The sequence below is a fragment of the Suillus subaureus genome (genome assembly GCF_016647635.1).
Source record: "Suillus subaureus strain MN1 chromosome Unknown BJ212scaffold_48, whole genome shotgun sequence".
Lineage (NCBI taxonomy): Eukaryota > Fungi > Basidiomycota > Agaricomycetes > Boletales > Suillaceae > Suillus > Suillus subaureus.
In genome coordinates this window covers 20,616-48,456 of record NW_024538604.1, presented here as the reverse complement: position 1 = coordinate 48,456, position 27,841 = coordinate 20,616, and the positions used below count along the sequence as shown (strand labels likewise).

The 27,841-nt window shown below is 48.0% G+C and overlaps 6 protein-coding genes across 6 annotated transcripts; 3 read left to right on the top strand and 3 right to left on the bottom strand.

The window, feature by feature from the left end:
* Window positions 1-5: 5 nt before the first annotated feature.
* Window positions 6-710, bottom strand: BJ212DRAFT_1389378 (uncharacterized protein). The gene is made up of 3 exons (XM_041336949.1): window positions 657-710; window positions 543-600; window positions 6-487 (listed from the first exon to the last, which is right to left on the bottom strand). Exon 3 carries the CDS (start codon window positions 292-294, stop codon window positions 88-90), a length of 207 nt encoding a protein of 68 aa, XP_041187595.1. The 5' UTR covers window positions 295-487; window positions 543-600; window positions 657-710; the 3' UTR covers window positions 6-87.
* Window positions 711-9,683: 8,973 nt separating this feature from the next.
* Window positions 9,684-13,572, bottom strand: BJ212DRAFT_1282929 (uncharacterized protein; the record flags this gene model as incomplete). The annotated part of the gene is made up of 14 exons (XM_041331713.1): window positions 9,684-9,758; window positions 9,811-10,110; window positions 10,163-10,373; window positions 10,427-10,578; window positions 10,627-10,764; window positions 10,823-11,403; window positions 11,452-12,057; window positions 12,109-12,307; window positions 12,360-12,566; window positions 12,622-12,795; window positions 12,847-12,947; window positions 12,998-13,132; window positions 13,181-13,291; window positions 13,344-13,572. 14 exons carry the CDS (start codon window positions 13,570-13,572, stop codon window positions 9,684-9,686), a joined length of 3,219 nt encoding a protein of 1,072 aa, XP_041187594.1.
* Window positions 13,573-14,210: 638 nt separating this feature from the next.
* On the top strand, window positions 14,211-14,575 carry BJ212DRAFT_1485992 (uncharacterized protein; the record flags this gene model as incomplete). Its single annotated transcript, XM_041341063.1, has 2 exons — window positions 14,211-14,252; window positions 14,339-14,575. 2 exons carry the CDS (start codon window positions 14,211-14,213, stop codon window positions 14,573-14,575), a joined length of 279 nt encoding a protein of 92 aa, XP_041187593.1.
* A 103-nt stretch (window positions 14,576-14,678) lies between these two features.
* On the bottom strand, window positions 14,679-16,680 carry BJ212DRAFT_1282830 (uncharacterized protein; the record flags this gene model as incomplete). Its single annotated transcript, XM_041331707.1, has 7 exons — window positions 14,679-15,022; window positions 15,073-15,674; window positions 15,732-15,850; window positions 15,903-16,111; window positions 16,165-16,456; window positions 16,508-16,573; window positions 16,630-16,680. 7 exons carry the CDS (start codon window positions 16,678-16,680, stop codon window positions 14,679-14,681), a joined length of 1,683 nt encoding a protein of 560 aa, XP_041187592.1.
* Window positions 16,681-18,445: 1,765 nt separating this feature from the next.
* On the top strand, window positions 18,446-20,114 carry BJ212DRAFT_1282978 (aspartic peptidase domain-containing protein; the record flags this gene model as incomplete). The annotated part of the gene is made up of 6 exons (XM_041331715.1): window positions 18,446-18,673; window positions 18,723-18,766; window positions 18,817-19,043; window positions 19,093-19,395; window positions 19,452-19,619; window positions 19,672-20,114. The coding sequence occupies 6 exons, from the start codon at window positions 18,446-18,448 to the stop codon at window positions 20,112-20,114; spliced, it is 1,413 nt and encodes a 470-aa protein (XP_041187591.1).
* Window positions 20,115-25,239: 5,125 nt separating this feature from the next.
* Window positions 25,240-27,295, top strand: BJ212DRAFT_1485989 (uncharacterized protein; the record flags this gene model as incomplete). Its single annotated transcript, XM_041341062.1, has 6 exons — window positions 25,240-25,383; window positions 25,433-25,721; window positions 25,773-26,482; window positions 26,533-26,689; window positions 26,738-27,033; window positions 27,101-27,295. The coding sequence occupies 6 exons, from the start codon at window positions 25,240-25,242 to the stop codon at window positions 27,293-27,295; spliced, it is 1,791 nt and encodes a 596-aa protein (XP_041187590.1).
* Between the last annotated feature and the right edge of the window lie 546 nt (window positions 27,296-27,841).

Below are 27,841 nucleotides of genomic sequence, written 5' to 3'. Positions count from 1 at the left end.
GAGATATGCATGAATTGACTGAACTTAGGTACTATTAGTCACCACCAGTTCGTGCATCCCCACATCTCGTGCATGTTGAAAACATTGTCAGAACCTATAGCTACTCACGTGCACTTGAATAAATGCTACGACGAAAATATTGCCCAGACCCATAAATCCTTTACAAGGGTCCACTGCACAACACCACATACCAAGACAAAAGTATGACTGAATAAAAACGAATTCTCCTGCTGCTCCCTGCAGGGCACTAGACAACCATTGGTTCCATCGAGTATATCCCGTGCTATACACCATGGCCAGTCGATATATACACGCGTTCCTGGAAAGCGATTGAGGTCATACCAGTTGCTGCGTCGGAATTGGCCACGAGCTTAGCATGATATTCTCGAACCCCAAGGATCAGGCGTGGTCCTAGCACAAACATTTGCACGACCGTTGAAATCTGAATCAAGCCATAATAAATCTGAGTTTCCAGGGAATTTTGGTGCTATAGAAATGATGAATCGTGGTTGCATGCAGTAGTCAGTGAAATATTAACATACCGCCAAGAGTGTTGGGTCCAAGTTAAGAATGAGGTGGAAGCAAGAAACAGCAACGAAGCTGGCATGTCCGATCCATTAGTGGAAATGGGAATCGTATTCACAACATAAGCTCACCTCACAAAGTAAAGCACGTGAGTTTGAATCAACACCGTGAAACAGTCCCCGATAATCCCTCCTGACGAATCTCGTCGCAGTTCACGGAAGTGTTTGACAGCAATCCAGATTGCGAGAAATAGTGCGAGGACCTCCCACGCGGTGCCGAGTATCCAACTGATGGGACCCAGAAGTGAGATATTTCCCACTGGCAGGTAGCTAATCGAGCACTGATAGGTGCCGGAAAGAATGAGTTCCTCTGGTATTCATCAGTGTGATCCATATCTTTTGTCATCCACAATTAAGCGTACCTCCTGAAGTATGCATTGTTGCCATTACGGCAACCACTACATTGAAGATTTTCTCAGCCAGGAAGGTGACGATGAGAAATATCAGGATCTTTCTGGATCCGCGATACATGGCATGTAACCGAGTGATGATGATGACTTGCGCAATGTTTCAGTCAGGTCAAGTATACTGCAAGTGCCAAGCGCACCCCACAACATTGCAAGTACCAAAACAGTCGTCCAGTTCCATACAACGAACAGTATCCAGCCTAAGGAATCCAGTCATTGATCAGACTTGGGTAGCACACACTCCAAACCGACTCACATCTGTGGCAGTCATTGGTGAACCAAGAAGTTAGTAAAGAACCACACCCACTCCTACAGGGCACTACGATTAATTGGAGGGGAATAGCAAGCATCTGTACAGAAGACTGACCGTATCTGTTAGCAAGATGGTCGGAATACTGCCTGTACTATGCCGTTGGTCAGAAGAAGCGAGTGTACTGAGGAGACATACTCAGCATGTCCAGGCTGATTATGGGAGATAAACGTTTAAACGATTAGCACAACACTGATTGTTTAGCCGAACATACGCAGTAAATAGGATCCCAAGATAGCGCGCCTAGGATACTTTCAAGTCAGCATAACATGACAACTGTGACAGGCAAGCTACACACACTGAGATACAGAATTGTCATTATAGACCAGCGTTGCCCCTGGAATCAAATGTACTTTCATATGTGTTCCTCTGATATGAGACTCTACTCACCCAGATCAGTTCGACCTATAAAATCATTCTTAGTGAAATGACTGCTCCGACCATCACATCAACGTACCTCCTGTCCGAATGTAAGTGCTGAAGATATTTGTAAGATATCAGCAGTTCTTCAATATTATCATGCTCACCCCAATCATACGCAACTCCAACAAGGGCGGCAACTGCGGAACCACAGTCAAGGTTAAGTCGAGACGTCAGCTTCAACATCCGGCTGCTATCCACGAACCAAAAAAATAGCTGCGGAAGTGATATGCATTGATGACTGGCCACGCAGTGGGATTGTTTGAGATTATGGTCATACTGGTAGAGAATGGGGGTACGGGTGAGAGGCGAACTTGGTGGACGTATGGCGATGACGTTCGTGCTAGATATATCACAATCGTGTGCATCACCAAAATGATCCTAGCGCATCTTCTTACGGTTATCGGACTTTCGTATCATATAGTAAGGACGCCAAAAATTGCGAGTGCAGAGTCTTCAATTTGGAAAGTGGTGTTAGTGTGGTGGTGACAGGCATCGGTTTGCACAGCCAGAGACATCCTACTTGAGAATCCGTGATTGATATCTGGTGAAGATACAGCGCCATCCCTAGATTAAAATAGCGCTGAGAGAGGACATGAAAAAGAAGACTTGGGCGCGCTGTTGTGACCACATGAAGCCTGACTTGTTGGTCTTCAAACTGATGTTGTAAAACCTGATCGACGAGCCTCAGCAGCATCTATATCCCAGGGTGTGATAACTCACCCCAGCAACATAGCTGCCAAGGCACAGCCCTCGATGCTAAATCAACTAAAAACCAATGGAAAACTTGGTCTTACAGCGGCCTAGGTGTGTGATCTGGGCTCAAAGAAGCTTGGCATCTCCATAGAGATGCTCAGTTCTAAAATGCCCCTGTTGTTTGCTGTTCAAACACAAGTCCGGTCGGCAGCACTCTCCAGCCGCTTAACCGGAACACTGCGTTATCAACCCTAATCGAGTCAACGACCAAACGTTCAACGTCGAACTACCCTCAACATGCCTTGCGCACAGCGACATAAACATGATTATAGGGACATCCTTACTTTACATTCCATCTTAGCCAGTACACTGGCTGTATGCAAGCATTCACAACACAGGTCCTCTCCTCAGATCGTCACCATACGCTACGCCCATTAATGACTGTCGTTGGTGGACGGAGATGCACAGCAGAGAAACAGCACAACACGAGCCCACCATGCGGGGTTCTTGATGCGTTTCGCCCTGTCGCTAGCTCGTTCCGGCCGCCGGGCAGTATATAGTGCCTGTAGAGAAAACTTGAGACACCAGCCATTGAGAACGTATCCTCCCAAAAAACATACCTTCTTGTCATCTAGTGCAGGAACTTCGACAACGGGAGGACTGCGACAAGAGGAAGTATTGGACCCTGGGCGTTGCCGAAGTTCAATTGGTTCATCGATGTTGGGTCGGGAACGGCGTAAGAGTGAGGGAAAGCGAGCGAGAAGCACACGTCGACGCGATCCCCAGGAGGGTGTAAACGCACTGTGGCGGCGATGTAGATCGGGATCGGGCTGAAGACGTTGGGTAGTAGAGTATCAATAAAATATAAATAAGAACAAGAGCTGCAGGAAAATTGAGATGGACGCACAGGACCACAGTCTTGCACGTCATCAAAAAAACCTAGTAGGCGATGGGGGGCTGGACGTTGTTGCGTTGCATTAGCCTAGAATGTGAATGTAAGTGTGTTTCATTCTTGAAAAGCCATGAGATGATACATACCTTCTTTTTAAGTTCAGATTTTTGTGCCTGACAGTCATTGGGAATGATATTGCGAGCGGGAGTCGAGTTGACACTCACATCAGGTATGGAAAGGAGGTCTTCTAGGCCAGTTGTTTTTAAGATGACTTGAATGTCCCACACGTACGCGTTTTGATCATCACAAGCTGTGGATAGCAGCTTTCCATCAGTGGAAAAGGCCGCACACTCGACATGATTTTCGTGTTGGAGAGGTGGTCCGACTTGAAGGTTTGTATCCAAATTCCAGAGACGTGCTGTACAATCCCATGATGTACTCGCAAGGAGGCGGTCGTTTGGAAATAAAGTGAGGGAGAAGACAGCATTTTGATGACCGTCAAGAAAGGCAATCTGGTGCCATGTGGCAGTGTCGAATATCCTAATCAAGCCATTTCTCAACCCGGCGATAAGCTTCTTCTCATCTGATGTCCAGGTTAAGCTCCAAACTGGCAGTTTGAACTTTTCTCTGATTGTTGAGAGTAGCCCGCCCGTCTCTGCATCCCAGATTTTGATTCCATCTTCGTTATATCCTCCTGTCGCAATCTTTGTTGTCTTTGGCGAGTAATTCACCACGTACACTTGCTGGTGCCCTGTCTTGATTGGATTCAAACCCTGAACGGGTTCTCCGCTCTCAGTATGCCACACTCTTGCAGTCCCGTCCCAGGATCCAGTCACCACTCGCTCACCATTTGGACTCCAGCATACTGACTTCACAAATTCGGAGTGCGCTTTCCATTTGACGACAACCTTCCCCGTCTCAACATCCCACAACCTCACTGTCCCATCCTGGCTTCCGCTGGCAATAGTCTTGCCATTTGGAGACAATATCATTGTCCTTACTCCTGCCTCATCCCCTTCATCTCGCCACTCGTTACCTATCCGCGTACCGTTCTCTATGTCCCATACTCGAAGCGAGCCGTCGTCCGAACATGTGATGATGCGCTGCTCACCGGGCAGGCGCGCAACGCCTTCTACTCGTCCGGTATGGCCTCGCATCGTCTTGCGGGGCGTTACTACTGATGTCTTTTTCATCTTAACAGCAGGAGAAGATATGGTGGACGTTCGGGGATCTCGATCAAGGAAATCAATCCTGACGGCTTCGGGACGTGTGTATGTTCGCTGTTTGAACTATACGAGGATGCAAGACGCCAGTCAGCAGGTAGGCTTTAGGCTTTCCTTACCTCGACCTTTCTTGGGAAAGAGTGTTACTCACGGCTCAGACAACTTTGACAAGCGCCACTGAGGATCGAGAGTTGCAGATTGATAGCCGATATAACCAATGTTTTGTTTGGAATTTAAGAAGTTGTGCAAATGATCGTTCAAGTTGTATGTTAAGGTGCGTGTTCCATTCGTCATCTTTGTCTCTACAGATTTATAGTACTTGCTGTGCAGATGAAACGCCCAGGTACGACAATGTTGTGATGTGCATCTTCCACCATCATTTCCCATGCCAGTATTTGACAGATTGTCGTACTTTACTCCTGTATTCTGCAGGACGGTGAGGCATGTTCCTGATTGGTATTTAGTGGTCATCTTTTCATTTCGAAGTTAATGAGCTGTCCAAGAGTGCTACCAAGTATGTAGAATAAGTCATCGACCGACTCCTCTCTGCCCTCAGGGTGAATAAAACGCATCACTTGTGCGAGATGATGTAGAATCTCCCAAGGGGGATCTTGAATAACAACTTTTAAGAGTGGGGGTACACTGTAGGAAGACGGCCGGCCGAACGCCCTATATCCCAAGTATAGAAGTCGGGAATTCCGATCAGTTTGCTAGGTAATATTTAATACAGCGATGGAGTAGTCGGAAAAAAGAAATAAGTGATGAAAAGAAAATAGTTGTCTATGTTCTGCTATGTGTCTCATCGGTGTTAGGACTGGTATCGGTACCAGGAGATACACAGCAGAGAAACAACACCACGCGAACCCACAGTTTGGGGTTCTTGATGCGCTTGGCCATTTCACTAGCTGTTTCCGGTTGGCGAGCAACAAATATTACCTACACAGAGATCATCGGACCCAGCAATCAGAATACACGCAGGAAAGACCCACCTCCCTGTCCTGCATTGCGGCAACATCGACGACACGACTGCAATGAGAGGAGGTGATTGGCCATGGGCGATGCTGGAGTTTGATTGCTTCGTCGGCGTGGGGTGGAGAGCGAAAGTGTGATGATAGGTGACCTATCAGTGTACCTAGACGTGACCCCAAGGGCACTGGAAGTTGCTGAGTTCCGGTCGCTTCATTTGATCGAGAACGACGAAGGAGTGAGGAAAGGAATGCAGAAAAATTGGGACGGGCACTAGGTATTGCGGAGGGCTGAGAGCACAGCGGTCAGGACTAGAACCGATTAGTACAAACACTGATGACGCACACGAGCAGCTGTGTGGTGAAAGAATCTTGGTGAAAGTACATCTGAGGCCTCGAACTGGCCAAAACCTCGCGTAGCATCAGCCTGGAATGTCAATGTCATGATCATTGACAAGGTCGACAACCGCATTACGTACCTCCCAAAACGACTTGTCTTCCATGTCCTGCGCAACTTTTGGCGTCTAATTAAGAGCAAATGATATCAAGATTGTCAGTAAAACGGTGGGTGACATGTCGACACTCACATTAGGTACGGGCAGGAGGCCTTCTAAACTAGCTGCTTTAAGGATGGCTTGGATGTCCCATATGTATACGTTTTTATCAGCACAACCTGTGGATAGCAGCTTTCCATCAGCGGAAAAGGCCGCACACTCGACATCCTTCTCGTGCGGGAGAGGTGGTCCTACTTGGAGGTGTGTGTCAAGATCCCAGAGACGTGCTGTACAATCCCATGATGTACTCGCAAGGAGGTGGTCGTTCGGAAATAAAGTGACGGACTTGACAGCATTTTTGTGACCCTCAAGAACGGCAATCAGTTGCAATGTGGCAGTGTCGAATATCCTAATCGAGCCTGGACCATTCCTCAACCCGGCGATAAGCTTCTTTTCGTCCGATGTCCAGGTTAAGCTCCAAGCCCACTCCTGTTGTTTGATTGTCGAGAGCAGTTTGCTCGTCTCTACATCCCAGATTTTGATTCCATTCTCGTTGTATCCTCCTGTCGCGATCATTGTTGCCTTGGGTGAGTAACTCACCACGTACACCGTCTCGTGTCCCGTCTTGATTGGATTCAAACCCTGGACGGGTTCTCCGCTCTCGACATCCCACACTCTTGCCGTCCCGTCCCAGGATCCGCTCACCACTTGCTTACCATTTGGACTCCAGCACACTGAATACGCAACTCGGGTGTGCACTTCCCATTTGGCAATGACTTTCCCCGTCCCAACGTCCCACAATCTCACTGTCCCATCACAACTTCCGCTGGCAACAATTCTGCCGTTTGGAGACAATGTCATGGTCCTCACTCCTGCCTTATCCTCTTCATCTCGCCACTCGCCACCTATCTGTGCACTGCCCTCTAGGTCCCATATTCGAAGTGAGCCGTCAAAAGAACATGTGATAATGCGCTGCTCGCTGGGCAGGTGCGCAACGCCGCTTATACAGCTGGTATGGCACCGCATCGTCTTATGGGGCGTTATTACTGACGTCTTTTTCATCTCAGTAGCAGGAGAAGACATGGTGAGCGCTCGAGGATCTCAATCAAGGTAATCGTGGCTTATATGCGCGAGAGCGGCTTGTTGGATCTTTGGATTAGAGCGGCTTGTCTTGTGGGGGTATGGATCGTGGGTGAATTTACTGGCCTATCTGCTTTCACCTGAGTTCATGTCAATAGAGGCGCCTGGAGGGACTGCTCACGAGAGATCCTATCCTGTGGAATTCAATCCTGACTCACAACACAGCTTCGGGATGGCGTATCCAGGATATCCTTCAAGACCAGTCAGTAAGTGGCCCTATCTTTTCCTCACTTCAGCTTTTCCTGCTATATACAACCAGAGTATCACTCACGGCAAAGCCCCACTTGAAACAATCTGAACAGATTCACTCGCAAGAACGAGAGGTGTGTGCTGGTAGCTGAGACAGTGGATGTTTGCTCCGGGTTCGAGCCTACTGAGGTGCGTATTCGTTGTGCGTGTTCTCTCCACAGCTTCACGGTGCTATGCAGACGAAGCGCCACGTGCGTCTCCCTATCTCTATTCGGTTCTTCAAATGATTCAATCATCTCCGCTTTCTACACGTTTTCTACCGGCCTGTCTATGCCGATAGGTTGGCAAATATTTCTATCATCCCATCAATTCTTATGCAATGTCCATAGACGTGTATGATGCATCTTTCGATCTTGGCAGTGTCACGATGTATGCAAGAATCGCCCACTTCTGCGTTCCTACAACTTGAAACTTCACAGGAGTTCATTATGACGATCCAGGAGTGGTCTAGTTCTATTTTTCTCGCCTCATCTTTTGTGGGACTGATATCATATCATGGCACAGACAAGCTCTACCGAAGAGGTGCCGTTGGATCACTCAGACGTCATTAGGTTTGTCTTTCAGCATTGGGCAAGTTTTATCGCTCTATCACGCAACAAGGAGCATCAGAGTCTTCGGGCAAGCAATAGATGCCGACAGCATGTCTTCTACCTGTTTGCTCCATGCTCAACCCACACTGGTCAACACCAGATGCGGTTCTTTCCCAAAAAAGACGTTCAACTATATCGGAGAGGTGAAGGAAGATGTAATTTTTCATATGAGCCATCATCGCCGAATGTTTCTGAGAGAATACAACACTTCTGGCTAACTAGAAACGAGGGATGAGAAGATCGGCATGATCTTTCTCAGATCCGCGAATATCTTTGGTCTCTGCATCGAAAAGAACGTGCACGAGCCAGCGGCTACATGGTTCGCCCCACGGCTCTTGCGCATCTTCAGGGACGCTTTAACTATCCCCGCACCACTCTGCTCAGGAATATTCCCTCTCAGATAGGTCAGCTCATTTTTGTTCTGTTATTTGTGTTGTTTGAATGGCTCAAGACACTGGCGTCATGCCTATGTCCTGCAACCTATGCATTTTGGCCTCGAATTGAAAGACGGCACAAGCTGCTGTCTTGTGCTCTCGATGACTGGCTAGTAGTCTCAACTCTATTCATTCATGCGTTAGGTTACTTTATTCGAAGTCAAACGTTCATAGAAAGTGTGCCGATTGTAGGAGAATATCTCTATTTCATTTCGCCTCCCCAGTTCTCCTCCGTTTCATCTCCTCGTCCAAGACTGGTCTTTACTCCTGGCAATCACTCAAAAACGAGGGTCGAAGCGAGACAACATGATGCTCAAGCATCGCATATTTGAATGTGCTGAACGTCTCGGGTGATGTTGGGTCCCTTCAGCGATACGACGCCGATGTCGAACCGGAGCGTATACACGTTGGTTGGAATTTAAAGGGCAACAGGACGACTCTGACATCGATTGGGGTCAACTACGTCGAGGTTCATTCGTCACGCGATGAGCTCAGTCCTAGAGCTAACTTCGAGACTTGAGTCTGCGAGAAATCACGCTCGACAAAGCCAGCGACAGATATACCTTTCAGATAAGACGTCTAATAGTCCATCCCCGTCATGAAGTCGAGAGAACGGTGAGGCATGCTACCTTACCTTGTGTTCCTGGTCGGTGGTTAGTAGTCATCTTTTCATTTCGGAGTCGATGAACTCTCCAAGAGTACTACTAACTATGTTGTCGGCTGACTCCTCTGTCCTCGAGGTGAATAAAACGCATTACTTGTGCGAGGTGACGTGGAATCTCCCAAGGGAGATCTTGAATAACGACTCTTAAGAGTGGAACACGGTAGGAAGACGGTTGGCGCAATACTTCACATCACGAGTACAGCAGTGTGTAGCGCTCGGGTGTTTTGATGAAAAATTCGGTCGACGAAGAGTGCAGGCAGTAATAAGCATAAATTAAATACTGACAACAAACAGCTACATCTAAAATACGGCTTCTTGTTCTTGTTCATCTAGCTACTAGCTGAGATACATAAAAGACAAAAGAGTCGAAGATAGGCGTTCGCTTCGGATTAGTATGATACAGGATGTGTATATACACGGAGCAATTCCGAGCTTCAAACGAAAATGGCGAGGTGTAGCTCGACAGGAGCACAACACAAACGAAAGCAATATAGAGAATACTGATGACTCTACCGATATCATGACATCTCCTCATCGTCCGTGTCCGATATGATTTCCTTGCTTTTACTGGCGAAAAAGTTAGCAAAAGCTCAAGAGATCTAGATGCCTCACGTACTATTGCTTTTTGCGTGGTCCTCCGACGGCGTCCTGATCGTCATCATCCCTGACGACACGTTTTTTCGGGACACGCTGATTGAAGGAGCTCAGTATTTCGTAGTCAAGGTAGATCAGAATACCATACCTTCTTTGCTGGTTTACTGTCGACCTCATCATCGCTGAAGAGCTGCTCGTTGTCGACATCCTGATCAACGGCTTTTTTGAGTTTGCCTCCGCTTCTCTTCTTCTTCTTAGGTTCACCCCCCTCATCTCCACTATCCCCTTCGACTTTGACCTTCTTAGCGGCCCTCTTGGATTTCCGTTCACGCTCTTCGTCGCTCTCCATCTGAACCTCCCTCGTCCATTCCTGAGCCTGTTCCCTCGCCTTACGACGCTCTTCTGCAAGCTTTTCCGCTTGCCGGCGGTGTTCCTCGATTTTTTCTTGCTGCAAACGTAGTTCAGAGACAGGACGTGAACGAAATCCGAATGCAACGTACCTCAATAGCCTCCAGCTTGGCCCTCTCCGTCTGTCTCCTCAGCCTAGCAGCCACGAGTTTCGCTTGCGCTTCGGCTTCGAACTCCTTTTGTGTTGCTAGATGCTCGTCTCCTCTTCTTAGCATACTCTCACCGTATTTCCTACGTTGATCTGCGATATCACGGCTGTAGGGTACGACAGAGGCAGAGTCTGCGGCAAGAGAAGCGAACAATCTGACGATGGTCATTTAATTGAATCCATGACGTCGTTAATTGGATGATCTCACCGTTGCGCATGCCCAGCCTGCAATATCGCCCACTCCAGATCTTTCAGGGTACGCTTCGATGGGTTGAGACCGAAGAGCAGCTCTGCAGATTTTTGTTGAACCATGGCGATATTGTACAGGATGGCCTTGTCGCTCGGTTGTAAGTGGAGAGCCTATCAAAGATTAGCTTCAATGAAAGTGAGATAGAGATGTCATCATACCTTTTGCGCATATTTGAGCGCTGTACTCATGGCAACGAAAGACTGATCTTTGCTAGCCTTTGCATACCACGTTCGACACAAACATAGGAGCACAGAAACATTGTGGCCACCATAAAATCGTACAGATGCTGTCTCATACTAGGACGCGTACATGTCAGTTACTGTATAGTAATGAAAAAGATCATGGAAGACTTACACTTTCAATAGCCCGATCAAATTCGTCTCGAGCATAATAGCAATGTCCCATATTCAGGTACACGCTGCCATCGTTGAGGGACTCCCTTATCTTGGCAAAAATGTCGAGGGCGTCTCTTGCGTTCCTCATTCGCTTTTGTGGATCGTCTCCACCAGAAGTAGCTGGACCACCCCCAAAGGACCCGAGTGCATCCTCCGCAGTCACAATGGCCAGTCCTTGAGCAGCAAAAGCACAGAGCGGGTCCAAAAGTAAGGCTTTGTCGTAGAACTCGGCAGAGCGCTGGAAACCACGTCTTCGCTCTTCTAACCCCTTCGGACTCGGATCTCGACTTTCCCGGCTTTGGTGATATTGGATCCAGCCAGCGGCGCATAATGAATAGACATCATGCTTGTCGTGGTCCTTGAGGGTAGCAAAGACGAAATCTTTGGCAGGTTTCGGGAGATTGCTTTGGATGAGGAAGTAGGTGTAGAATGCGCGGAGATTGAGGTTGTTGTTTTGCGAAGCCATGGCTTGTTTTAAGAGATCGTGCGCTTCGTTGGACTGATTGAGATCAGCTAGCATCTGCGCTTGTCGAACTTTGGCTAAAGGACAATCAGACAGAGACGCAAGTGCTATTTACCTGCACTCACCATCGACGTACTCCGGATGTCTTGCTAAGAGCTTATCGTATGCTTCCTTCGCCATTGCAACGTCGCCACCGTCCTCGTACACTCGCGCGAGGTTGTATAACATCGACGTTGACATTCCCTCTCCGACATCCGGACCCAAGTTAGCTGCTTTAGTGAGTGAGTCTTCGTACAAGGCCCGTGCCTCTGCTAGGTTGCCTTCCATATGCTGAAGGGCGCCCATATTATTGAGCAGCCGCGGGTCGATCTGTTCGTTCGCCTCGCTTAGCCTCAACGCCTCCTTAAGGGCACGCGTTGTCCGGTCCAGAGACTCTTCTTGCCAAAGCCGTGCAATTTCAACATGCATATCCAAATCGTCGTTGATATAACTGGCTGTGTGTTGCGGGACGTGACCATTAGCTGTACGTGAATCGTCTTGCTCGAGAGCTTTGATAGCGCGATCGAATAGTTCGCGGGCTTTAGCTTTTTCTTGAGCAAAGTCTGAGCTCGAAACTCCTGGACGCGGGTGTGCACGGAGAGAAGCGAGCATGACCATTGCTTCAACGGAACGCTGAGGATTTGGAGGTTGCAGAAGAAGATCAAGAGTATGGATCGCCGCAGCTATCTCATCTGAAACTGAGATAAGATACTTTTTCTACTTGTCTGTTCAAGTCAGCTTACCGTTCTGGATCTGCATCTGTGCCATGCCAATGGCGCCTAAAACGTGTTTTGGTTGACCATCTGTGGCTGTCATGTAATACTTGGTGGCTTCTTTGAGAGAGCCCTCTGCATGTAGCACTCGAGCAGCTCTGAGGTTTCCTTCTGTTAGCAATGTAAGAGTATCTGCGAACTGAATAGTGCGCTCCGCGAGCTTCAAAGCCTAATGACGTGATATGAAGTGCGTTCTCGAAGGGAGACGAAGGGTCACGCACTCGTTTATAGCTATTCTTCCTGAGGAAGAGTTCGCATAGTGCATTGGCGGCGGCAGCACTCTTTTGGTTGGCGTTGAAAGCCTTCTCTATGAATTTTGTACCGGCAAGGAACGCTTGCGCACGGTCTTTCTCGCTGAGATTTTCGGTCTTACTCGCATTGATGGACTCGAGTCCAAGCAAAAGCTGCGCCGGCCAATCTGTCGGATTCTACGGAATTTGTTGAGCCGTGTAATGCTACCCCACGCTTGGAGCCAGTACTTACAACTTCTAAACTTCGTTGCCATGCCGCTTTCGCTTTTGATTTATAGTCCATTGCCCATAGGCACAGTCCGATACCAATGCGTGGATCAGGGATGCAGCGCGGGTTGAGTTGGAGAATTTGCTGGAATAGTTTGAGCGCTTGAGGATAACTCCTTCGAGCATAGAGAATTCGAGCCTGATACCAATATGTCACCAACTACCTAGGTTCATAAGGCAATAAACCTACTTTACCGAGGAGTGCCACGACATTAGTGGGTTTCTCAGCTAGTACACCCTCAAAGGAGCGCATGGCATCATCCATAGACCTCGTCGCGAGTTGTTGTATCCCTATAAAACGTGGTAAGCTACTTAGTGACTGGATAAAAGGAGCGCAATACCTCGAGTCAAGAATGCCAAAGTTCCGCCCACACCCTCACCACCTTCTGCAGCAGCCCTCTCACCAGTGTTGAGATACTGAGCAGCTTCGCGGTAATATTCTTCCTTTGGGCGCACATTTGTCAGTTTATCCTCGCCTATGACATGTTCAGTGGCGCCTCAGACTAGAAATTGGCGGAACCCACGAGCTTCTGAAAGAACCAACTTGGGGGCCTTTTGAGCATGAGCTATCTGGATATTTGCAAGAAGTGCGTATATTGGAGGAGAGGAAGCCGTCGTTCCGTTTGCATGTAATGCTGTAGATACGTTCAGGTAAGTTATACGACGAACTTGAACTGGGAGACGCACATTCAATAGCGGAATGAGCTATCCTTTCGGCGGCTGCTAGGTAACCCCTTCGCCAGTACTCGCCAGCTAACTTTGTCCACACAGACACTCTGCACTGTCCCTCCTTCAAAAGGTCCAATACATCTTCCGGATTCGGATCGAGGTTGTCAAGATCGATGGTGATGACTTCTTGTCCCCCAAGTTCGATGTCGATTGACCTCCCGCTGCCGACATATGTCACATCTTCCATCCTTGGAAAAATCTTCAGTTATAGTCGAAGAATGAAACGAATGACGCTGCTGCCGCAGCTTGAGTAGTGGAGAGCAAGCTAATGACGGTCCAAAACTCGACAGGTAAAACATCCGAGGCACTGTGGATGCAGTGGTCACGTGCCACGCGGCTATCAATTTAAAAATTAGTTGTCTGAGTCCACTTGCAGCGACGACGATGCCCCCTCGATCCCGCAGCTTATGCCATGTCTGTAATGAAACCGAATCAAAATATACATGCGCAAAATGCAGAGCAATCGTCTAGTACGTTAACCCCGCATCATCGCATTTCAAAGTGTTTGCTCATACCAATGATGGTTCAGCTGTTCTGTTGGATGCTACAAACGCCATAAAGGTATAACAAAAACACACGCGAGATAGATCTCATCCAAAAAGTCACCTCACAGAATCTTGCGGCTCTACTGAAACTTCGGTCGTGACTCGCGAAGGTACATTTCCCTCCTTCCATCCTAGACCCGTGCTCAAACAGAGGATCAGCATTACCACCTTCATCCGCAGAAGAGACTCTCGACGATCCAAAGCCATTACTGCCCTCTCACTTCTCTTAATTGGCCATACGTACCCGAAGAATCAGCATATCCCGACCCATTGAACCGTGATGACCCACGGCCAATACAACTTCACCAATACGAAGCCATCGGTATGTCCGTCCAACAACTGTTCCTTCCTGCGTTTAACATTGTCTCCATTTGTTAGCTACTTCCGCTACTGTGCGTCACGCCCTAGGAGTCGAATCCTCGTCTACCAGAGCTCCTCACATCCATAGACAAACTAAGAGGTGCAGATAGAGAGGATGCCTTACATCGCGCTCTTGGAGTTGACACTAGGCAGCTCAAGAACGATTTATTAGGACCTCAAGAGTTGGACGAAGACACCAGGGTGCTGAGACAACTCGCAGAAGCCGTAGAAGCTGCTGTACGAGGAGGAAAGGAAGGAGTGCTGGGTCTCGACTGGGATGAGTGACCAACAAAATCAAATATACCAGCGTAGAAATGCATGCACAGGGAAGGAAAACCCGCCAAGAGACAGCAACCAGATCCAAGTCTAACAAGTTCATCCCTTGTATTCACTTGACTCCCAAAAACAACAGTCCTCTCTTCGCCTTCTCAACTTCTTCCTCCAGTTCCCGCCCATCAGTAGCTGTCCACCAATCTGCCTTGTCAATATCTTCGGCCTTCTTCCCGCTCCTAATAGCGGACTCAAATGCCGATTTCCTGGCATTTAGGCTGGCCATCCGTCGGGGATCTGAGTGGCCAGTGAAGATGATCAATGCGGTCCGTGCAGGGAGGGATGTGTAGAGGGTGACCAGCTGGTTGTTAAGAGTTGCTTGGGCATTTGCGAGAACGATGGGTGATGGTTCTGCTGGGGTGACAACCGGGGTCTCTGCGGCAGTCGCCTTTGGCGTTAGCCCTAAAAATCGTAAGTATATATAATGGGGCGAACAACTGTACGGTACTCACAACCCAGTGCATCTGCAACGCCGGTAAATCGTCCAAATGCGAACTCGTGTGCTGGAATAGCCTGTAACAACCCATTCAGTACTTCCTCATCGCTAGTACACGGCACATTCGAGCTGGCTTTTGAACCATGCATCACACCAGGGTTCCCGTGGTCCACCACCACGCTCCGTACAGACCCCGGTCCTCTCCTCCCGCTCGCCCTTCCCATACGCTCATATATACTCTCAAAATCAGTCTTATACTCCCCATAGGTTGGGCCATATTTCAGCTTCGCCCGCAGGAGGTCAATACATGCCCGCGCATCCTCCTCCGGATCGTGTCCACTATCACCCCGCGTCTGGATTTCACGATTCAGCCATTTTTTGGTGAGCCACGCAAGTCCCGGTTTCAACGGTCGCCCACGTGGGTGATGGTATATGACCGCGGTATCGATACACCTCGGGTGGCAAATCCGAAGGGCGCGGAGGTCAGATTCAAGGGAGTGTCCGACGAGAATGGATATCGGTCCATCTTTTGGTGCGAGGATAGGCATGATCTGTGCCTGGACTTCAGCTACCGTTGTCGTAGCTGATGCAAGCAAAGATTCTGTGATGCCTGACCATCTAAGGTGTCACAATTCAGAATCTGTACCCGATCGTGAGATGTTAGATCCCGCTTACTTAGTCATGTAGTCAGTGACTGGCTTTGGAGGCTTGACGAGTTTGTCATACACGACTATTCCGCTCCCGTAATCGATCATGCAAACCCGGGTAAGTTCTTTGCCGTCCTCTGTCAAGCACTAGGGTTTGGTTCGAGTTAGCGACCCAACACCCAGCTGTGTAGCCACGCACCATTTCACAGTCGATAGCATATATTTTTGATTGCATCTTATCTGCTGGAAGTAATAACAATGATTCTTCCGATACCTGTGGAGTTTCGATCCAACCGGGACCCTTTTCGAATACATCAGCCATGTACGAAGGAACCGGATACTCGTTATCTATCATTTCTTTCAACGTAAGCATGTACAATGCTGGTGTGCTATCGAAGGCACGTTGTGCTACACGAGGCCATCGTCAGCCTTGGCAAGAATATCATAGATAACATACATACTGGCCCGCTGTGCCTGTCTCTTGGCCTTCTCTTGTGGTGTAACCTGGCACTGGAAGAACTCGCTGAGAACGGAGTACATCCGAGTTTGATCGCCGGGAGCACGAGTTGGGCATGCATGGCTGTAAGTAGATGCGATGAAAGGAATGGGAGTATGAGATTCTGCAGGAAGTGGGATTGATAGTGGAACATTTGGATTGGCAGTGGCTGAGGTCGGGAGAGGTGGAAGAGCCAAGGTTGAAGGAAGAATTCCAGGTATGAGGAGCGCTACGACTTTTTCGATCGATCGGGGGTGCTGGAGATGAGGATCAAAACAATGATCCAGAGATGAAGCTTGAAGTCATACCTCGACCTTGACCCAGTTAGGCGGAGGTGCATCTGCGACTATGTGCAATATCAAATCTCGAACGTCCTACAACGTTAACGCAACGTCAATCCGCCCTATACTCCTAAAGACAAAGAACTCACGTTTATATGAACTGCATCTTTTCTCTTTACGATCTCACCGTTCACATACATGAATCTGGGCATCAGTGCCTAAAACCAGAAAGAAAACGTATATCTCATTCAAAAAAAAGCTGCAGACAACAAAGGAAGGCACTAATAAGACACACATCGTGTTTGGCTTCGACCTTCTTGTTCTTTTTGGCCTTGCGTTTTTCCACGCGGGTCCATTCCCCATCACCAGCACCATGATCATCCTCGCGTGTTGTGTTCGCGTGATGGACTACCTGGTTAGGCGCTACCTTAGCTTTTTTGTGCTTGGATGATTTTGAAGGAGACGATACGGTGTCTTGGGATCTTTTCATTGTGGATTAGTACTTAGTGCCTGTGCAGACAGGGTTTCATGAGCCAGGGATTTGGATGTGATGAATGGGTTTGACAACCGTCGAGCACGCGTTTGATACACGCAGCAAGAACCTTCCATATTCGATAAATGGAGGGTCGCGTATCCTTATTTAGTCCGATCATTATTACCGTGACCCCTAATTTGTGTCGTGGGGTCCTTGCTGGGAACATATGACTACCAGTAGAACCATTAGTAGACCATGAATACAAAGACTGCGCAGTCGCGGTAGATTGCAGGTATCATGTATGGGACGGCCAAAAAAGTTTGAAAGCAACAATACGGGCGAGAGATAGTACAAATTGAAAAGCGAGATGCCAAGCAATGTAATCGCCGGGAAATTCGCAGCATGTGTTCGACCTGTAATCCGACATGTATATACATGTGTCGCTGATTCATCGCGAGATGAAAGGAACGTTGAGGGGACTCACGAAACGTTGACAGAGTACGGATATAACGTCATAGCAATAAAGGCTTAGATGACAAAGAAGAAACCAAAATAATGATCACCCGGCTCCAAAGTTATTCTGGATCACAACGTTAACGCGCGCGCGAGAGAGAAATGCTGATAAACAGGACAAACAGAGAAGTCAAGTCAGGGTTGGATTGAATTTGGGCAATGTTTTCCTTGGGATGTGATGGAACGGGGACTGAAATTCATGAAAAGATCTAGCAACGGGAATGAAAGGACTCACGAAACGCTGATAGAATAATGCCGACACGTGCACGTTGACCTTGATAAATAGAAAAAACAATTAATGGCATATCGGTGACTGACCGCACGGTGAGCGGGCTCATAGTACGTCCTAGAGCGTATGTTGCCTACAGCTGGGCTGTGTACCAGCAGTTGTTGCGCGATCATGACATATCATTGTGCCATCTGATACCGTGACGATGCTTTGTATGGCGTGTTGTAACCGCGTGGGGTTAAAATTAAAGTCCAAGGCCTCCAGCAGTTCGAGCACCCTCTGTCATTAAATCTGCAGCATGACTGACCTTTAAGTTGATTATCAGTTTGAAGCATACTTGAAGTTGCTTGAAGACGATCAATCTAATGAGAAATTCCGTAGTGTTGGGTAGAAACCTCTGCTTAACGAAGACCGCCGATGTCTACACCGTCCGTCCGGCCAAAAGTACTGTCCAAATTGATTGCGGCAGCAGGGTGGCAGTGTTGCGGTGGGCTTCCGCCCGTGAGAAAATCAGAATTACCCCCAGGTAAGGGGGTTTCTCAAGGAACTGCCCCAGGATAACCCCGGATGGGTGGGAACATAACTTTAAGCGTGTGATGCCAAGATACACTGTGAGCTTTGCACAGCCCTGCACCGCGCAACCTGGTAGGACAAGTTTTCTGTTTCCTTGTAAAATTGACTCACGCAAGCTAGCCTTGTGTTTAAATACTCTCTCTCTCTTTTATTCTCTCTCATAGCACGTTCCGCGATGATTTATCTACCTCTTGTGGCTGTCGCACTCCTTCCATTCACTCTCGCTGCTCCCCAGCCAGATGCAGGTGTTATTCATGTCCCAATCGTCAGACGTAGTCGAATAAACAGAGTCGCAAACTTACCGAAAGCCGTGGAAGCACTGCGGACGAAATATGGTTATCACCCAACAAATGCCCCATATTCCAAGCGAGCAAACACTGCTACAATTGCGATCACCGATGAGGTTTGAAATTTGGGCTTCTATTTAGTTTGTGGAATAATAATTTTATTAGGAAAACGATTCCAGTTACTCAGGTATTGTAAGCATAGGAACTCCGTAAGTTACAATGTTGAAGACAATATTCACAAATACTCATCGTCTCCAAGGCCGCAGGACTTCAATCTTATTCTTGACACTGGTTCTTCCGACCTTTGGGTTGCAACATCCTCGTGTACCTCTTGCGCATCAACTGAGTTTATTGCCTCAAAATCCTCGTCATACCAGTCATCAGGCGCTTCCCTGGAAATTACTTATGGCTCAGGATCGGTCAAAGGGACTACCTCCCAAGACACGGTCAGCTTCGGTGGCTTCACCATCACTCAGCAAGAACTCCGTATGTCTAACCCGAATCGAGTCAGATCCAGACTTATTTTTTGTCCCAGTGGCTGTTTCTTCACTTACATCTGGCTTGCTTGATAGTGTCCTCTCAGGTATCATGGGTCTCGGGTTCAACACCATTTCTGCCCTCAATGCCACTCCTTTTTGGCAAGCCCTCTATAATGCCAACCAGCTCTCACAACCCTTGTTCTCTTTCTATCTTGAACGCTATATCGACCAAGCCATTATGGACAATGCCCCGGGTGGTACCCTCACTCTCGGCGGAACAAACTCGAGTTTGTACCAAGGCTCTATCGAGTATTTGAGCCTAGCTGGTTCACCATCGTATTGGTTGCTCAATGTTAACTGTTAGCTCCTTCACTTTGTTATACCATCAGCCTACTGATCGGTCACAAATATGTAGCGCTCTCTGTGCAAGGCCACACGGTTAGTGTCGGATCCAGTTCTCTTGCTGCCATCGACACAGGCACTACCCTCATCGCCGCACCCAGTACCGTTGCCGCAGATGTTTGGGCCCAAGTTCCAGGCTCCGTAGCGCTTACGGGAGAATACGAAGGCCTATACGCATTCCGTCTGTATCATTTGTACATTGCAGGACACGCAAAAGACTCATCTACTTCTAGCTTGTACCACTGATGTCACAGTCACCATATCTTTTGGCGGTTCCGCCTGGGCGATCAACTCTGCAGACATGAACCTCGGTTCTGTCCCCAGTTCCATCTCGGGTACTTCGAGTGAGCTGTGCGCTGGTGGCATCTTTGACATCGGCAACAGCGTTGGCAGTGGCTCTGGCGTCCCCACCTGGATCGTTGGTGACACGTTCCTCAAGAACGTGTACTCCGTCTTCCGTGCCAATCCCGCTGCCGTCGGTTTTGCAGAGCTTGCCAGTGGCGTAAGCACTTCGACCGGTACTTCCACCTCGAACCCTGCAAAAGTGTCTACGACAGCTACCCCAACCAGCAGCTCAGGCAACCCCCTCCTCGGCACTGCATCTACCAACACGAATATTGCTGTCTCACTCACCCTCCTCGCATCTGTGGCAGCCTGCTTCACCCTCTTGTTCTAGAGAAAGAGATTACATATACCACGTACCACGCAGCATTACCCACGCCTATTATTGTGATACCATACACAGTCTTGGTACTTACCCAACTCGGATACTCATGCACATTCGTATACTAACTTATTTAGGGTCTGACATCGCTCGTTGTCTGGATATCGTCACGTATTTATGTAACACTGCGCTTTCACGTCCGTTCATTGATTTAGATTTTATTTAGGTAAGTTGTACTTACTATGATTGGTTCTTATGGTATACATACTGGGTGGCTTGTATGTGTTGCATACCATTTGGATCGCTAGACATTCATCACGATCAACAGATGACTCTCCGGTGAATAGACGAAGGTGGGATGTCCGAACGCTGTAAGGACAAACACACCACGTCGCGTTAGAATTTACAAGTATTGATAACGAATTCTGACTCACATCTCAGTCTCTTCCAAAGAACTGAGATGTCCGTGCGCTACTAGAAGCGCTTTTATAGTAAGTACGTTGCTAACTGATTATATCAAAGAGAAACATGAAAATAATGCAGGACGCGAGCCGACGTCAAAGCGTCGCTCGCCTTAGTTCGATTTTGGCTTGTGCTCGTATCTCTCTCCGTTCCTGTCTCGGATTCGTCGGTCTTCTTCGACTCGAATCTCTCGGACTCCAACAGACTCAAGGTATTTTATTCGCCTCTACCAGCTCAGGGTTCATGATAAGAAGCTTGCACGTATCGCGGATGTGGAGGTATTTGATTCGTCTAGCGTTAACTCAGCGCAACTTGCTCGTACATGTGCATTCGCTGATTATTCCTCACGATCAACGGGTTTTGAAGCCTTGCATATGTACACGTGTTGCATGAGATTTGCAATCGCTGGCAACCGGTTATTCCTCACGCGCACGATCAACGGGTGGGGAGATTCGTCTCTAGCAGCTCACTGGCAGCACTCCATAATGGTAGGTAACTAAGCCCATGTATTGTCGATATCGCAATGCATTTGTGGTCACGGAATGTTCCTCGCCTGCACGATCAACGGGTGTTGAGGTATTTCCTACTATTCGTCTCCAGTAGCTTGATTGATCAGTTATCTTCATGATCAGAAGGCAGTTCATTCATTCTTCTATAAATAGGGCTGGAGGTTCGAGTTCTATGTACCCCACTTCTACACGATGACTGCGGATTGGTCAAATGTATGTATATTTGTATGTATGTATTCAATACATTGATGACCTAAGATTAATTATAGTGGATTACATATAGCGCCGCGCATCTGTTGCCAGTGCCCCTGGAAAGGCACTTGTGCTCTCACTGAGTCAGAATACTATTCGGCGGGATATCTCTTACGATTTTACAGTTGGTTCGAGTTGGATGAATCAACTGAAAAATCTAGGGATCAGCTGCAAATATGATCGTGCGTAGCGTTCCGCCGGCACGGCATCTGTACCATGATGTCAGGTATCATGATCGTCCGACAATATTGTGGGGAACAAAGTGACATAGAAGGACATTTGCGAAGTTCTTGTTATCTTCAACAGTCTTGAAAATTTAAGCCATTCGGTAATTGGCGACCTTCAATCTACCAGGGATGAACAACATGTGTATTATGATCCGTTTATAGGGTTTTGATAGCAGGATGTATGTAATTCCTATGCCACATAAGTAGATGCCATGCCTAGAGATATAGGTTCTCGTAATTCACTTGCGCACTCAGCGCAAGAAGTTGAGGACTCCTGACGAAAATCAAAATTCCCGAGGAAATAGGAAGCGAACACCCCTGTGACCGACAGATACAGGTGTAGATACCTATCAATGACAATAAGCCACGACGTTGCGAATGCGGTAACATACCTCCCGCGAAGAGGCATTTGAAATGTCCCCACAATATTAATAGTCATAGCGTGCTGGCAAAAGATCCGCAAGACAAAGAACTCGAAGCTCTCATTATATTTCCGAGCGAGATCAAAACAGCCTAACAAGCACGGCGTACGAGATAGGAAAACATGCGGCACCGAACGTCTTGAGGTGTAGAATTGCCACTGTGAGAGTTGATGTCAGTGGTCATGTCAGGGTAAATGCTGAGCAGGGATTTCAGCGAGGCAAAACCCGGGGTTGAATGAGGATTGAGGTCTTATCTATTGCTGGCTAGGAGAGAACGACTACTATAGGGTGCTCAGGGTATGGCTGTATTCGTGACGGCGATTTAGTCCCCGATCAATGTCACCGGAACCGAATGTATCGAGGAGGATGGGAAGTACTAGTACATAGTGCGAGGTGGTATTCAATGTGTGCACGGCTCCGAACGATAAAGGCACTGCCCGTCGTGCGAGCTTGATAGCACGCGGCGATACGGTTGTGATTGTGGCACTGGACTAACTGACCTTGGGACGAAGGTACGCAATGTGCGCTGAAATGTAGTGCGGGCAGAAACGCAGAGGAACGAATGCAGTATCGTGCTGATTCGCGGCCCCAGACATGTACTGGCGAGGATAATGTTGGACTCAGAGATCCGAGACGAAGAAGACCGAAGGATCCGACCTAGGTACGGAGAGTGAGTAAGTGAGGTACGAGCACAAGCCAAAACGGACTAAGGCGAGCGACGTATTGACATCGGCTCGCGTCCTCCCTTTATTTTATGTTTCGCATTCATATCCTACAGTAGTCAAGCCACTCAGCTTAAAAGGGCCACTAGTAGCGCCCAGACACCTCAGTTCTTTTCAAGAGACTGAGATGTAAGTCCAGATCGTCACCTGTATTCACAATGTTCTAACGCCCTAGTAGTGTACTTGTCCTTATAGGTAGACCTACCATCAACAGAGTTCTTTTCAAGAGACTGAGATTGTACTTGTCCTTATAGACTCCTCGTCCCTCTCGCTCGTATAATCACCGCAGATAACGTGGTTGTTGTCTAAACGCTAAAGAAATGGGGATATTGAGTTTGCGTCCGAGGAATTGAATGTGATAGCAATGACGTATGGGATGTAGATGGGTCCTCGGGGAGATAAGACACCTGCGCCTGTGCGCTCGAAGCTCAGTTCACAAAGAAGGTGGCCAGGGTAAGTAGGTTGAAGATTTGAGATAAAAAATTTCGAGGCAGTGTATATACCCTGATCCTCAATGTGAATGATGGGGGACAGAAATATAGTTTCTCATTAACGGGCAAAAGACAGGTCAGACGGAAGGGCGAGTCTGCAAAGTATCGTCAAACCTCGAGCGCTCTCAGGCTGACTGGCCAGTGCAAGCTAATGTCGTCAAATTCAACATCTTACATCGGCAGATATAGTAGTGCAACATGGTCACAATCAGTCTCGGTCATAAATTATGCTAGAGTCAGTGAATTGATCAAAGAGCTGTGTAAAGCCATGCAATGAACAACGGAGCCTCGAAATCTGATGACATCATCAGGGAAGAGGATAATCCCGGTAAAAAAAGTTACCCGCGATCATAACTTGCTTATAACAGCACCGGTTATGAAGGGCAAGATGACCATGATACGGCAGAAGGCGAACGATATACTGGAGTGTCGTAGCTTATGCGAACACGAGGATGGCAGGTTATGCGGGGGTGAAGGCACACCATCAAACCTTAGCCTGAGCGCTCTGGCACAATTTCAAACTTGGTGCTGATTCAATATCATCTTGCACTGGACTGAGGCGCACCTTATTAACAAATCTAGCAGGTGTCCCAACTTGAACCGTTGATTATTCATAAGGCCAGTACATGACATTGATATTGATGGTTGACGTATCACGGGCAGTGTACAATTCATGATCGAGGAAGAGGGCTGATGCAAGCTACCGATCAACAGGCGTTTGATATAAAGCGCGCAAGATCAAACATATAAAAGTTGAACATACTGTATCATAAGGCATGTCGACCAACGTTAATGGTACGAAGTCTGCCTTCTTTGGGAGCACGGGGAGGAGAATCTCCAGCAGACACGCAGATACATTAGTACAGCCTCTGACAACATGACATCAAATAGCTGCTGGCTTAGCTTTGACAATTAGCTTGAATTCAAGAATCAACGGGACGAACAAAACGTTCCAAGGCGCTGTTTGTCACATCTAAACTTTCAAAATTCCGTCCCATTGCGGACCGAGAAGATGAAAGGACCGATGAACACGATATTAACGAAGTGACCTGAGAGATCTAGTAGAGAAGGAGATACTGGGATGTCGTAAGATGGATCGTCTGCACAGATGTTTTAGCGCCACCCAGTCCGACATGAAGGGAGGTCAAGATGAGTTGAAGAATCAATATTGCAGGGTCGGTTGTCTGAATTGTCCCAAAAACGTAGGTCGTTACCCATTCCGCGGGCATGTCCAGAAACAACGTGGCGAAGATGGTTGACCCTGCTTCATTCCGTCGGGTGACGAATAACCAATCTGCCTTGGCGGATTTTGACAGCCAGAAGTCAGATAATAGTTTCGCGCGACTCGTCACGCTTGTTTGCGAGAGGAGATGGAATTTAGTGAAAGTACTACCACATTGCTTTATGCGTACCTACTTGGTACCTGCCGACTAATGGCATACGGTCGGATTTTATTCAAGTCCGTACTGTCTGAATGCCGGGTGACATTGACCTTGTGAACCAAAACACAGCACAGACCTTCGCTAAGTTCTGATAGCATTACCTGGAGGTTCATGAACCTCTAAGGTGACGGAGACGGGATAGGAAGACCGCTGTGAGATTTGACCAGCAGACGATCCTAATAGAAACAAACAGCCACCAAAGACCGCCCAAGCATATGGATCATCGAGTTTTGTCGGGATCGTAAAACCTCGGAAGTTTCCTGGATCTCCGGCGGAACTAACCAGTCAAAGGTTTGTCCGACATCACGCGGGCTCTGCTATCTGATCAACCAGACAAGCCACGGCTGCAGGAACTATTTGAGCACACACTGTTCATGTGTTCTCAGTAAATTATTTCTAGTTCTCGTCACCGCCCCCTACTAGGTCTCCCTTGTTCACTTCATGCCTGGAGTACTCATACTCCTTCTCTTTCTTCATCTTTAGCGTCACATCCTGACAGTTCCTTGGTGCGTCTGACAGTCTTCTTCATGCCTGTACTCCGCAGCTCATTGATGCGGTTTCACCCATTAGATCCACTCTCATTCGTGTATATTTAGTATCCGTTCCCATAATGGCCAGTAATCAGACCACCACGCCTCCGCCAACTCTGCAGAGGGGGAAAGCATGCTTGCGTTGCAGGTATTTTCTCTACTCCATCATCCATCAAAAGTCGTTAACCATGCTCAAACGCGCCTTGTCCAGAAAAAGGAAGATGGTAAGTCATCGTCTTATGAGGGAGTGTCAGTCACTAATGAAGTCATCAGAGATGTGACGGGAGCAAACCTGCTTGTCAACAATGCGTGCGTGCAAAACAGCATGACGCTTGTCAGTACGACGATGGAAAGGGAAAAACGAGAACTCAACTTCTTCGTGAACATATTGAGCGTTTAGAACAGCGTATACGAGAGCTCGAGGATCCCGAGTACACCTCACCATCCGTTACTCTACACGATCCACACCGTCATGGCCGCTCAGAAAGCTCGTCGTCTTCCCTTACCGGTTCTCCGGCAAGTACAGGCTTCTCACTTTCAGTGTCTTCCTTCTCTCCTTCCGGTGTGTTGATCCGTTGTGATCATCTTGCATTAAATCTCAAGTATTTTACAGCAAATAACTCCCCCCAAAGCTCCTGGATACAGGGCATTCCCTCGCCTTCGCCCACGCCATTTACGGATATCTACCACGAGGAACCACAGCCCACAATAGAGCTCGCTCAGACTCTCGTAGACGTCTTTTTTTCGCATTGTCGTCAATCCCTCCTGGGTCTGCACATGGGTCGACTACGAGAATCGTTCACTCGACCTGTCATGGAGCAGCATCACCCTGTCCTCACCAATGCCATCTTTTTGTGGGCATGCTTTATCTCCAGACCTGGTCCTCTTAGTACGCACGAGTCTCATTACTTGAGTCGAGCCCTCGACTCTCTCAGCGATGCCCTCCAGTACCAAAACAGGTTGCTTGATGTCATCCAAGCATCCTGTCTTCTGTCTGTGTACTTTCTATCAAATGGAAGGGCACTAGAAGGCAGTTACCATGCCAACGCTGCCGCATCACTGGCTATTCAATGCGGCCTTCACGGAGCAATAATTAATCGATCATCATCATTTGAGACCACAGCCTCCATTTCACCCTTCAAACTTGACCCCCCGAAAGACGCTATCGAGCAGGGCGAGCGCATATTGACGTTTTGGCAGGTATTTGCCCTGGATCGGTGCTGGTCGGTAGTACTTCACAAGCCAGTGACCATACCGCATGGTTCAGATGGATACCCGTCCATCATATTGCCGTGGCCGCAAGATATGGAAGAATATGTAGCAGTACGTTCCGTTATCATTGGGTAGATCATAGGCTGACTAACTCTTCCCAGGGTCAAATCGATGATTTGCACAGCTTCCATACTGTTCGGAGCTTCTTTGACCATCAGGTCACAAACGTCCGCGGAGGGTTTTCCCCACTGGCCCTCCGTGTCAAAGCATCCGCTCTGTTCGAACGTGCGCACCACCTCGCGTCAACCTGGGACCAACGTAGGCCCATTTCCTTCAGACTAGTACCACTTTCTGATCAACATGCAGCTTTAGCCATGTCGAGCGCATTTACCGACGACTTTCAAACTTTAGAACACACAATCGCCCATTTTATCCCAACCCTTATTCCAGTGCATCAACTTGACGCCACAGTGCCTGACGAGAAACACGCCTACATTGTGACACACACACTAGCTCACGCTGCGATGATAAATCTGTATTATCCATTCGGCGCCGAAGACCCTATCTCATATGACAAATGCCTTCGAGCTGCGCGGTGTCTTGTGTCCATTATCAAGCACATTGCTGACGCAGATTACGAGTTTCTCGATCCCATCATCGGTGTGAGTATCTTTTCGGATTTGCTACAGAATGATTTACTAATGATAATCCTTCTCTTTCCCGACGCAGCCCTGTTGGACGTGCGCTGTGGACACGTTGATTCGGGAACTCAATGTTATTGAGTCTTCGTGGCCGCTCGTCAGCAGCTCGGATGTCCGTAGTGAAATCGGGACCATGCTTTACGCCATGAACAACCTTAGCGCATGCTTCCCCCTGCTGGGATATTCAGTGGCCAAGGTACAAAAGCGGCTGTCAGGGCTGTAGCCTACTTAGCGACAGCGAATATGCTTGGTCCATGTGCACACTTTGGAAAAAAAAACCTTAATTCCCGGCCTAACGGACTCTTGGCTCTCGTGAGCTAGTATATTGACGCTTTCCCCACCTAGCCTTGTTTCTTACTTTTGACCTTACGGACAGCGCTTTTTGCATTCTTATGTTACCGTTACGCTCACGTTCGTTACGAACCTTCATGGACTCCTAGTACTCTTCGGACGTTGTGATCCAGCCTGGACGTTATAATATTCTCCACGGACAGCAGCGCGGACACTAGACCTTACGGACTTGAAACTCGCATTACCCCATGAAGTTGGACATTCCTCATTCTCATTCCCCATCACCCCGAATCGTAATTGTCACTCTAGTTGATATATTTGTATGTCGTGCCATATCTCTTTGCTTTCGTTGTCTTTTGATAGACCCTTGTTGAATAGTCATCTCTGTTTTGAAAGTCTTTTTCGCGTACAATTAGTGTTGAGCACTACCAAGTAGTTGTCGCACCGTGTCTGGCTCTTGTTTGTTGTACCGTTACGT

Bases quoted from the DNA above. Each gene is read 5' to 3' on its own strand.
- BJ212DRAFT_1389378 (XM_041336949.1), bottom strand. From the start codon at position 294: ATGGTGTATAGCACGGGATATACTCGATGGAACCAATGGTTGTCTAGT.